This window comes from Rhinatrema bivittatum, chromosome 8 (assembly GCF_901001135.1).
Source record: "Rhinatrema bivittatum chromosome 8, aRhiBiv1.1, whole genome shotgun sequence".
In the NCBI taxonomy this organism is placed as follows: Eukaryota; Metazoa; Chordata; class Amphibia; order Gymnophiona; family Rhinatrematidae; genus Rhinatrema; species Rhinatrema bivittatum.
Genome location: NC_042622.1, coordinates 212,405,446 through 212,417,786, shown reverse-complemented (window position 1 = coordinate 212,417,786; position 12,341 = coordinate 212,405,446). Strand labels below are relative to the sequence as shown.

Below are 12,341 nucleotides of genomic sequence, written 5' to 3'. Positions count from 1 at the left end.
TCGCCGCCCAACAGATCTCGGCGGGTGACAGCATCCTGGTTTCAGCCCAGGACACTGCCTGGGCTCTTGTGAAATGGGCCTTGACTTGTAGAGGCGGAGGCTTGCCTGCCTCTACGCAGGCAGCCTTGATTACTTCTTTGATCCAGCGGGCTATGGTTGCCCGCGATTCCGCATCCCCTTGTTTCTTCCCACTGTGAAGGACGAATAGGTGGTCCGTCTTTCGTATGGATTCTGACATTTCTAGGTATCGGACTAGGATTCTGCCGACGTTAAGATGGCGAAGACGGTGAGATTCTTCTGAGTCCTTATGCTCGCCTGGAGATGGCAGCGAGAAACCACTTTTGGTAGGAAGGAGGGGACCGTGCGTAGTTGTATGGATCCCAGTGTGAACCTGAGGAACGTTTCTTGGCAGGATAGTGCTTGAAGTTCGGAGATGCAACGGGCCGAACATATTGCCACTAGGAATGCTGTCTTCAAGGTTAGGAGTCGTAGGGACAGACCTTGGAAAGGTCTGAAGGAGGCTCCCACTAGGAAGTCTAGTACTAGATTGAGGTTCCATAGGGGTACCGGCCACTTCAGGGGTGGTCGAATCTGCTTGACCCCTCTCAGGAAGCGGGAGACGTCCGGATGAGATTGCTAGGCTGGTGCCTTCCACTTTGGCTCCAAAGCAGGCCAACGCAGCCACCTGAACCTTGATGGAGTTGAGAGACAACCCCTTCTGTAATCCATCCTGCAGAAATTCCAGGATCATGGAAATTTTGACTGTCCGCGGAAGGATGTCGCGGTCTTTGCACCAAGCTTCGAATATTCTCCATATTCGTATGTAGGTCAGTGATGTGGAGAACTTGCGTGCTCGGAGCAAGGTGTCAATCCCCGCCCTTGAATATCCACTCTTCTTCAGTCATGTCCTCTCAATGGCTAGACCGTAAGAGAATAGAGTTGGGTCTTCGTGGAGGATCGGGGCTTGCTGGAGCAGATCCCTGTATGGAGGTAGAGGGAGAGGGCTCCCTGTCACAAGTCTTCGCATGTCTGCGTAGCAGGGCCTTCTTGGCCAGTCCAAGGCCACTAGAATTACTAGCCCCCTGTGGTGCTCTATCTTGCGGATGATCCCGCCCAGTAGTTGCCGAGGGGGGGGGGGGGGGGGAATGGGAAGGCATATAGCAGGTCTTCCTGTGGCCAGGTCTGGATGAGGGCATCAGTCCCTTGGGATTGTGGTTCTCATCTGCGGCTGAAGAAGTTGGGAACTTGGGCATTGGACCGGGTTTCCAGGAGATCCAAGGCTGGGGTTCCCCAGCGGTTTACTATCAACTGGAAGGCTGTGGTCGACAGCATCCATTCCCCTGGGTCTAGACTTTCTCTGCTGAGGTAGTCCACAGTGACGTTGTCTTTTCCCGCGATGTAGGTGGCTGAGATCCCTTGTAGGTTTGCTTCCGCCCATGCCATTAGGGGATCTATTTCCAGGGACACCTGTTGGCTTCTGGTTCTTCCTTGGAGATTGATGTAGGCAACTGTTGTGGCGTTGTCTGACATGATTGACAGATTTGCCTCGGAGTCTGTGACTGAAGTGTATGCAAGCTAATCTGACCGCCTCCAGTCAGTTGAAGTTCCATCCCAACTCTTCCTTGTCCCATTGCCCCTGAGCCGTCAGTTCCTGGCAGTGGGCTCCCCACCCTCATAGACTCGCGTCTGTGGTAAAGGTCCAGGTCAGTGGAGACAGCCTTACTCCCTTGCTCAGATGGTCTTCTTGGAGCCACCATTGGAGCTGGTTCCAAGCTGGAGGTGAACAGAGTAGCCCTAGGACATCAGGTTTCATCATAAGAGTAGGGCGAGCTGTAGCGGTCGCATGTGAGCTCTTGCCCATGGAACCACTTCCAGGGTTGCTGTCATGAGGCAGAGGACTTGGAGGAAGACTCATACTTTGGGGCAAGGACTTGTTAGCAGGTTTCACAATTGGTTCGTCAGTTTTCTTGTCTTGTCTGGTGTTGAACCGGACTCCCAGGTATTCCAGAGACTGTAGACAGCTCTTGTTTGTGTTGACCACCCACCCTAGGTTCTCCAGGTGAGCCTTGATTATGGTGGTCGCTTGATGACGACTTTCCGCTGGAGATTTTGCCCTGATTAGCCAATCGTCCAGATATGGATGTACGAGGATTCCCCCTTTCCTCAGTGTCGCCGCTACTACCACCATAATTTTGGTGAACATCTGAGGGGCTGTGGCGAGCCTGAAAGGTAGCACCCGGAACTGGTAGTGGTGGTCCAGGATCGCGAAGCCCAGGAAGCGCTGATGCTCGTGATGGTCTGGGATGTGCAGGTATGCTTCTGACAGGTCCAGAGATGTAAGGAATTCTCCCGGCTGTATCGCCCTTATGACCGAGCGCAGGGTTTCCATGCGGAAGTGTGGTACCCTCAGGTAACGGCTGACTGACTTGAGGTCCAGGATGGGCCGGAACGTTCCCTCTTTCTTGGGGAAGATAAAATAGATGGAATAATGCCCAGTATTTTGTTGTTGCGTGGGCACCAGCATTATGGCCTTTAGGGCGAGCAATTTGGCCAGTGTGGTTTCCACTGCCGTCCCTCTTGGAGGGTGCGTGGCAAGGAGATTTCACGAACTTGTCCGGAGGGATGTTGTGTAAGTCCAGGTAGTATCCCTCTCGAATGATGGTTAGGACCCACTTGTCCGCTGTTATCTCGACCCATCTTTGGTAGAATATGGAGAGCCTGCCCCCTATGGCTTCTTCCTGTGGATGGGTCGGCTGATTCTCATTGTGGGGTGCGGCTGGGGCCTGAGCCAGAGTTGGCTCCCCTCTTGTTGTATTGTTCCGAAAGGACTGACCCCTGCCTGCGAGGCGAGGGGCTTGATATGTACTCTTGTAGGGTCTAAAACGCTGTGATCCTCTGCCCTTAGGTAATCGGGGAAAGGGGCATTGGCTTCTTTTGTTCTTGTCCTCCGGTAGCCGAGGTACTGGGGATTCGCCCCATTTGTCGGCTAACTTCTCCAGTTCGCTTCCGAACAGGAGGGCTCCTTTAAAAGGGCATTCTCGTGAGTTTCGTCTTGGAAGTTGCGTCAGCTGACCAACCTCGGAGCCAGAGTTGCCTTCTGGCTGCCACTATGGATGAGATGCCCCTGGCTAAAGTGCGTACCAGGTCAGAGGTCGCATCCGTGAGGAAGGATACCGCTGGTTCTAGTGCTTCTACCGGCATGGTGGCGTTCCTGGTCATGGATAAGCAGGCGTGTGTCACCAAGGCACAGCAGGCAGCAATCTGTAGTGATATAGCTGATACGTTGAATGCCTGTTTAAGGATGGATGCCAGACGTCTGTCCTAGGCATCCTTGAGTGCCACTCCTCCCTCAACTAGGATGGTAGTGTGCTTTGTGACTGCATAGACCATGGCGTCCACTTTGGGGAACACCAGGAGATCATTGGCTGAGGGTTCCAGTGGGTAGAGGGCTTCTAAGGCCCATCCGCCTTTGAAACTGGCCTCCAGAGCATCCCATTCCACGTCGATCAGCTGTTGTACTGCTTGCAACAGAAGGAAATGGCGGGAGGCCTGGCTGAGTCCCTCTAGGAGAGGGTTCATCTTCGGTTCCCCTGTGGCACTAGTGCCCAGGATGGCAAGCTCCTTTAAGCTGTGAGCCACAAGATCTGATAGCTCGTCTTTGGAGAAAAAACGCCTCATGATTCGGTAAGATTCCGTTCCTGGAGGAATTTCCCCTTTCTCCAGGGATTCTTGATCTTTGTCTGAGGTGTCCGTGTCCCTTATGGTAGGGCTTTTGACTGGGGGAGGCATGTCTCTGGGGGGGCCTAGAGGGCCCTGGAAGGTTAGGGTCCTCTGTGGGAGGCTGTGGTTGCGTCATCGGTGGTGCCGGTTGCATATGGGCGAAGGTGTGTAGACCTTTAAAAAATTCTACCCAGGAAAAGGATCCTGGGTCTAAATTGAAAGCCACTGCGTCCCCGGGGAGCCCCGTTTGAGGGAGACTCGCGCTGGGGGTGGAGAGGTCCGGTGTATTATCGGTGGATCCGGATTCCTGTACTGGCTGGGGAGGGCCTTGACCTGGTTCTCCCAGAGCCTCCTCGCACTGTCGGCACAGGGCCGTGGCCTCTTCATGCTGCGCAGCTCTTATCTGGCAGGCTGGGCAGAGGGCTTGTGCTTTGATCTTCTTGGGCAGTAGTGCCATGGTTTGTGCGCGTAGGATAGCAGAAAATCCCTTTTAATGCGCGTGCCAGGAGGCTTAGTTATGCAGTTCGGGTGCGCCGAAGATGTGCGTGTAGGCCAGGATGCAAGCTCACAAAAATGCGCCGCCGCTGTGCGCACTGGGGTAACTTATGCGCCCGGCACTGTTGAGCGAGTGGCTGTGCACCCGGCCTCTTCGTGCGCATCGCTGTGCACACGGCACTTATGCGTGCGCTGATGTGCGCCCGGCTCGTCTCTGTGCGCACGGCTCGGTTAGGCAGGCAGGAAGGCGATCAAGGAGAAATGGCGTCTGTGACCACGCGAGCAATATGGTGACCACCTCGGAGGGTCTCAACGTGGGAGGACCCTCGTATCTGATCGGGGTCTAGCCCAGACGGGGCTGATCAACCCGATAGCACAGACGCCGACTGGCGATCTATGCGGCTCTCTGAGCCTCAGAGACCAGAGACTTTTAGAAAGTTTTCTACCTTACCTTGTCTCGGCATTTCCCGGTATCATTACGGGCGGTCTCCGGCTGCGGGGGAAGAGGGAAAGTACTTTCACCGCCACGCTCGGTGTTGCACCCGCTGCCTCTAAGCTGGGGGCTATGTCCAACCTGCTGCCGGACCGAGGCCTACCTCTGAGGGATTTTGGAAATCACCTCAGGAATTCTCAACTGGGGGAGGGGCCCGTAGGTATCACTGCAGGAGAGTGGGGCTCGTCTGTAGAGGTAAGGTTTCTTCTTGTTTAGAATTTCCTTTGGTTTGAATACTCTAACGCTGTGCAAGCGTGTATAGAGTCCCTAACTGCTATGGAGACGGAGAAATACTGAAGAGCAAAGCTTCCTGCAGCGGTATATGTACTGGTGGTGACGTCAGATTGAAATCTGACTCCGTCTCCAACTGCTATCAGGAGCATACTATACCCATTGGCCCTGAGTCCATCTTCTACACGCTAGGAAATAAATGTTGCTGCTTTTTCAGCAGCCTACTCAATTATTTTATTCACAGTTTATCTGTGGTGACTTGATTGAATCTGCCACTGTGAATTTGAACCATAGTCTATTTCCATCTACCCTACAGCTCTCTTTTTATACACACATTCACCAATCTCATGGTGAGCAGGCCTTCCCTATCTGTAAGGACCTTCATCAGCTCTGTCACTGTCTGTCTGTCTGTCATGCAATGCAAAATCAAGCTGTTTGTGTTGAATTTATTACCAGAGGATGTGGTCAAAGCAACTAGGATAGCTGGATTTAAAAAGGGTTTGACAAGTTCCTTGAAGGAAAGTCCATAAACATTTATAAATGATTTATTGTAACCGAACCTTTGACGGCACCTGTTAGAATGTACTATAGTACACTTTCACCTACATTAAATATGTGCCTACATGTAAACCGTTGCGATGGTATTTAACTTAGCAACGGTATAGAAAAGTTTTTAAATAAATTTAAATAAATAAATAATCAGATGACTCTGGGAAACCCGTCACTTATCACTGGGAACGAACAACAAGAAACGGGAGGGGGTGATACTAGACCTTCTCCTCTTCTCAATATACAAAACAAATGAGGAAGGGAACAAGACCAAATCCTGGTGGAGGATTCTGTGTACCTGTCTCTGCTATCCCAATGTTGATTATGGGCGCTTTGTGCTTCCTGGGGAAATCTTCAGATGCTGCAGAGAACATGAAGCTGCCATCCTCCTTTTTCATCATTTTAAAGACTCGGATTGTCTCACCATTCGCCAGGCAGATGATGAAAGCTCTAATTAAAATGAGGAGAAATGATTATTTCCAATATTCAAACCACATTACAGGCAGATTGTGTTTAACAGTGTTTAACAGTCAAGTCAATATTTATGTTTGCAAATTGTGTCTATATATGAGTGCTTGTGTGTGACAGTCACTGGACTTTCAATGGGTTTGTTTCATACTTATGTTATGCCATGCTATAAGTTACACTGAGAGACAGGAATACAAATTTATTTTGTGTGACTTCTATATGATTTGTTTTCCCTCTGTTTGTTCCTCTGTCTCTTCAGTTGGTTGTGCTGGAATATGCTGGCTATGCACTGGAAGAAAATTTACCTAGTATTGAACCCTGCAATGTCCTACTCTACTACTATTCTGTCCTCAGGTATTGTATAAGGAAATGCACCTGGCAAGTGAATCTGCACACCTAGCTCACAACTCTAAATTCCTAGCAAAGTTGCATATGAGGGTTGGTCCCTTCTCCCCACCTGGAATCTGGGCTGAATCGGACATGTGTGGCATGATCTAACTCCACATTGGCACGCATGCAGCGATGTTCTCGTTCCAGGAAGTCTTTTGTGCTCCAGATGCGCACAGTCCGGTCATCTGAACAGGATGCCAAGTATTTGCCATTACTGCTGAAATCCAGACAGGTGATGTTCCCACTGTGACCCTGCAGAAAAGTTACATTGTTAGCATGTGCTAGATTTTGCAGGTCTTGCCTAGAGAATCTCCAAGGCTCCAGAGAAGCATCTTCATTATCTACTTAGATATGTTCCCCTCACCTGTAAAGAAAATTAGTGAGACTGTAGAAAACCCATTCAAGAAGAAACACTTCATTAAAAAAAAAACAAACAAAAAAAACCTATGACATTTAAAATGGTGAATAATGCATAGCTGCATGCCATGTCTGCTCCTGGTTACATGGATTCAACTCCTTTATCTTGCAAACATTTTTTTCAGCTTTTCCTTACTATTCATGGTTAAAAGAAAATAAAGCCTATTTCCAACTGCCAAGGCAATGATGGATTGCTTCTACAGCCAAGTCCAATAAGCAAACCATGTCAAACACTGAATTCTCAGAAAAGCTCATCACCCAGTACAAAAAATGTTGCTTGGGGATAACTGCAGAGTGACTGGTACTAACCTTAAGAGAAACAGAAGAGTAACCTGCACAGAGTGGCAATTACTACCTTAAGAAACTTCCTGGGCAGACTGAATGGACCATTTGGTCCTTTTCTGCCATCATTTGTATGTTTCTATGTTGTTGACTGGGCTCACATTGTAACACTGATCCTGTAAGAAAATTCTTGAGATAGAAAGCTATCATTACTCTCTCTGAATGACGCATCGTTTAACCTAAGGGAACACCTACCACCGACAGAGCCAACAGCAAGGTCATCAATCTCGCACTGTTTGAGAGTACTGGAGGGGGAGCCCCTTAGAATGAATGCTGGGCCTAAGAATGGTCTCTGAGCATTAAATATGCAGTGGTCAGATCCACTGTTCTGAGCAGGTCGAGGCTTCTGCTACTGAAAGTCTCCAAATTGAAGACGGAAGCTAGTGGATCAGGCACAGTGAAGGCTACAAGTAATGGTTCTGCTATTTTTCAACTTCCTTAGGATTTTTCCAGGTCTTATTAATGAAGAAAGGCTTAACAGGTTAGGGCTTTTCAGCTTGGACAAGAAACAGAGGGGATATGATAGAGATTTCTAAACTCATGAGTGAAGTTGAACAAGTTAATAGGGAACAGTTATTTACCTTTTCAAATAGCACTAGGACTAGCATGGAACTAATTAGTAGTAGATTTAAAAAGAGTTTAAATATTTTTTTCAGTCAACACATAATTAAGCTCTGAAATTTGTTGCTGGATGATGCTGTCAAGGCTAACAGTACAGATGGATTTAAAATAGGTTTGGACAATTAGGTTCATTAACAATTATAAGCCACGTAGTCATATGGGACTGCCACATCTTACTTCTAGGAGTAAGCAACAGGGAAAAGATCTCCCCCTATTAGGGTCTGCCAAGTACTTCCAAGTGATCCAGACTGGTCACTATCAAAAACAGGATGCTGGGCTTGAAGGCCCATTGAGCTGATCCAACCTGGCATTTCTACTGTTCTTATGGATTAGGCTCAAAGAGATATGGAAGCCAACAGTTTGTCTGAAAGATTACATTTCTGATCTCTCCACTACTAAAGAAATTCATTTTTTCCAGTCAGGGAAAGATGCTTTGGAGGTCACGTGACATGGAGGTGTAGGACATGTTCCTGTACAGCTCCAGGTCCCCACCTCCCATCTTTGGTAATAACTGGCTAAACATAAAATTATTTGGTTTTGACTTCCGCAGTGTATTTAATAACTGTGAAATCTAATATCCAGCGCAGTTCGATCGCTTTGACTGGTTTATGGCCTGAAAACCGTAGTGTCGGGAAAGGAGTAGAGCAAGATGGTGAGTCTGAAAATGGCGGATCCCCTCAGCGTTCCACCATCCCCAACAGCATTGGATCCTAAAGGAACAGGTGTGGCAGTGATGGCAGTGGCCGCCTTAGAGATTAAATTTAACAAGACATAAATCAGAGAAAAGGGAAAATTGGTTCTTACCTGCTAATTTTCATTGCTGGAATACCACAGATCAGTCAGACAAGTGATTTTATGCATCCCTACCAGCAGATGGAGGCAAAGAACAAAACTGAGGCACTGCTACATATCCAAGAGCGCCACCTGCAGTCCCTCAGTATTGACCTATACCCAAGCCAAGATGTCTAACCCCAACTTCCAGGATCTCTTCCTCTAAAAAAAAGCTGGGGCACAAGTTGCAAATTCCCAACCAAATTGAACCCTGGAACTAGGGGCAGAAAAAGATTTTGAGTCTCAAACAAGTGAGGACTATATACAATATTATTCTGCAGCACATAACTTAAGTCTGCATCACCAGGAGTGTCCAGAATCAGGAGAGGTCTTTCGAAAAGCATTATAATGGGCTGGGATTCTGGACTGATCCATGGTATTCCAGGAACGAAAATTAGCAGGTAAGAACCAATTTTCCTTTCCTGTTCATACCCCAGATCAGTCCAAATAAGTGGGATGTACCCAAGCCCCTCTAACCTGGTGGGATCCCGAAAGACCTGCAAGCAGTACACTCTCACCAAAGGAGCCCTCCTCTGGGGCCCTGTCATCCAATGGTAATTGCTGGGTAAAAGTGTACAAAGAGGACCAAGTTGCCACCTGACAAATCTCTTGTGGTGACATGAACTGAAATTCTGCCCAGGAGGGTGCCTGTGTGTGCCCTAGTAGAATGCACACACAATCACTCAGGGATCGACCAACCAACCAATGGGCGTACTCTTAGTAGCTTTGCAACCCTTTTTTGGACTACTGAACAACACAAAAAGATGGTCCGAGCACCGAAATCCATTGGTCACCTTGAGATATCTGAGGAGAACCCAATGCACATCCAAAAGATGAAGCTCCCTCGATGGGGAGAATCAGGTGTCAGGTGAGAAAACCCCGGTAGCTCCACCATCTGGCTAAGATGAAGACGACACTACCTTGGGCAAAAAAGAAACCTCCCGCAACGAGACCCCCATCATCAAAAATTCGCAAAAAAGGCTCTCTGCACGATAAGGCTTGGAGCTCAGAAATGCATCTCGCCGAGCAACTCGCCACCAGGAACATAGCTTTCAGGGTAAGATCCTTCAAAGTAGCCCTTCGCAAAGGTCAAAGGGAGGACCACACAGTACTCATAGGACCAAGTTAAGGTTCCAGGACGGACAAGTCTATGGACTGGAGGACGCAAATGCTTCACTCCTTTCAGAAAATGCATTACATCTGGATGAGGTGCTAAGGGTCTTCCCTGCAACCTCCCTCTGAAACAACCCAAGGCTGCCACCTGGACTCAAGAGAGAATTATAGGCCAAACCTTTCGAAAAGCCATCCTCCAAGAAGGCCAAGAACTGGGCAACGTTCGCTTACAAAGAATCAGCGTCTTGGACCCCACATCAGGACTGAAACACTCTCCAGACTCAGATATATGCCAAAGAAGTAGAGGATCTCCTAGCCTGAAGAAGAGTAGTAATCACTGGCTCGGAATATTCTTTCAAGCAGAAACATCGCCTCTCAAAAGCCAAACCACTAGACAGAAATGATCCATCTTCCCCGACAAGATGGGTCCCTGACGTACCAATCCCCTCAGGTGGCTTAACCAAACAGGCATGTCTATTGCTAGCTGAACCAGATCTGCAAACCATGGACGGCGTGGCCACTTAGGCGCTACCAGGATCACTCATCCCTGATGCTGCTTGATGCGATGCAACACCCACCTAAAAGTGGCCACAGAGGAAAAACATAACAAGAGCCTTTCTGGCCACAGTTGAACTAGAGCGTCAATCCCTGCGGAGCCGAATTCCCTTCAGTGGCTATAAAACTTGGTCGCCTTGGCATTCTTCCTCGTTACCATGAGCTCGAACTGGGGTTCGCCCCACCTGCACTGAATGAGCGCAAAGGCCTCCGCTGACAGCTCCCATTCTTCCGGGTCCAGCTGTTGTCTGCTGAGATAACCTGCCTGCACATTGTCCACCTCTGCCACATGAGAGGCTGCAAGTGCTGCTAGATGAAGTTCTGCCCAGGCAGAGTTTGTGAACCTCCTGAGCCACCAAGTGACTCTTCGTTCCACCCTGTCGATTGATATAGGCCACAGTCGTCACATTGTCCGAGAACACATGTAATCCCCGTCCCTGAATCCGAGGAAGAAAGAACAGTGCTCTCTGGACTGCCCTTGTTTCCAGATGGTTGATTGACCAGGACACTTCCATCAGCTCTTAGGCTGTAGATCCTTGACATATCGCTCCCCAACCACTCAGACTGGCATCTGTGGGTAGGTATTACCACCCAGTCTGGAATCTCCAAATCCACTCCCTTCTCTAAATCGGACCACGACAGCCACCATGAGAGACTGGACCTAGATTCCTCCTGGAGCGGTAACGTCAGCTGAAACACCTCCTACCATCTGCTGGAGACAGAGAAATACTAAGAGACTGCAGGTGGCACTCTCAGATATGTAGCAGTGCCTCAAAGTTTTGTTCTCTGCCTCCATCTGCTAGTAGGGATGCATAAGCACACTTGTCTGGACTGATCTGGGGTATGAACAGGAATTCTTTTTCACTCAATGCACAATTAAGCTCTGGAATTTGTTGCCAGAGAAAATGGTTAGTGCAGTTAGTGTAGCTGGTTTTAAAAAAAGGTTTGGATAAGTTCATGGAGAAGCCCGTTAATTGCTATTAATCAAACTGACTTAGGGAATAGCCACTGCTATTACTGGCATCAGTAGCATGGGATCTACTTAGTGTATAGGTACTTGCAGCCTGGATTGCCCACAGTTGGAAACAGGATACTGGGCTTGGTGGACCCTTGGTCTGATCCAGTATGGCAATTTCTTATGTTCTTATGGTCTTATAAAAATTTGATGAAATATTCATATTTCTCGCAAACTCGACCAAGCACATTCAGAAAATAGAGTTGTGTATTTCCGAGCTTGGCAAACAAGTGCGGCACTAGAGGTGGAAATAGAAAAGCTGAAAAAGGGTCTTGACCAACAGGCTATCAAACTGAAAATTGGTTGCACCGAGGAAATCTCAGGTTTATCAGCTTACCTGAAATCATCCATGACAATAATCTGGAACAGGTATTTGGAAGAATGGCTGCCACGTGTTTTCAAGTTAGATAAAAACATGGCAACTTTCACATCGAAAAGGGCTCACTGTCTGGAATCCCAGATAGCGCAAAAGTCCAGGCCACGTCCTGTCATTGCAAAGTTACTAAATTCAGCATACAAACTCTATATATTACAAGCATATCGCAAGAATAGAAAAGTTAACTAGGAAAGAGAATAAATTTTAACCTTTCAAGATGACTCCGCAAGTAGTTGCAGCTCAAAGAAAAGCCTTCGCACCAATTTGTGCTCGGCTGGAATAAAGGGAAATTCAGTTTATGCTGCAATATCCTGCAAAACTGCAGATTACTTATTAGAGATGTGCATTCGTTTTGCCAAATTGGAAAATTTAAATGAAATTGTCCAATTCGGCATGGATTGGAGAACCCGAAAAACGATTGGGCTTTCCCCGAAATTCTGGGGAAAAAATTTTTTTGGGTTAGCAATGGGGAGGGGGAAGAGGGGCACATTTATTTAAAAAAACAAAAAAACCCCACCCCCAACCCTTCAAATTTACTTAATGACAACCCCCCCACCATCCCGATCCCTCCCAAGACTTACTGAAAGCCCTGGTGGTCCAGCGAGGGTCCCGGGAGTGATCTCCCACTCTCGGGCCATCAGGCCTGCCTGGAATCAAAATGGCGTCAGTGGCCCTTTGCCCTTACCATGTGACAGGGGCTACCGGTGCCATTGGTCGGCCCCTGT

General features: G+C 48.3%; 1 protein-coding gene across 1 annotated transcript in view; it reads right to left on the bottom strand.

The window, feature by feature from the left end:
• Nucleotides 1–12,341, bottom strand: part of TBL2 (transducin beta like 2) — a 50,687-nt gene that overhangs the window by 22,958 nt on the left and 15,388 nt on the right. The window contains exons 3-4 of the mRNA XM_029613038.1: nucleotides 6,414–6,598; nucleotides 5,787–5,938 (exon numbers count right to left, since the gene is read on the bottom strand). Of these exons, the coding sequence (XP_029468898.1) occupies nucleotides 5,787–5,938; nucleotides 6,414–6,598 (337 nt within the window). The remainder of the gene's footprint in view (nucleotides 1–5,786; nucleotides 5,939–6,413; nucleotides 6,599–12,341) is intronic.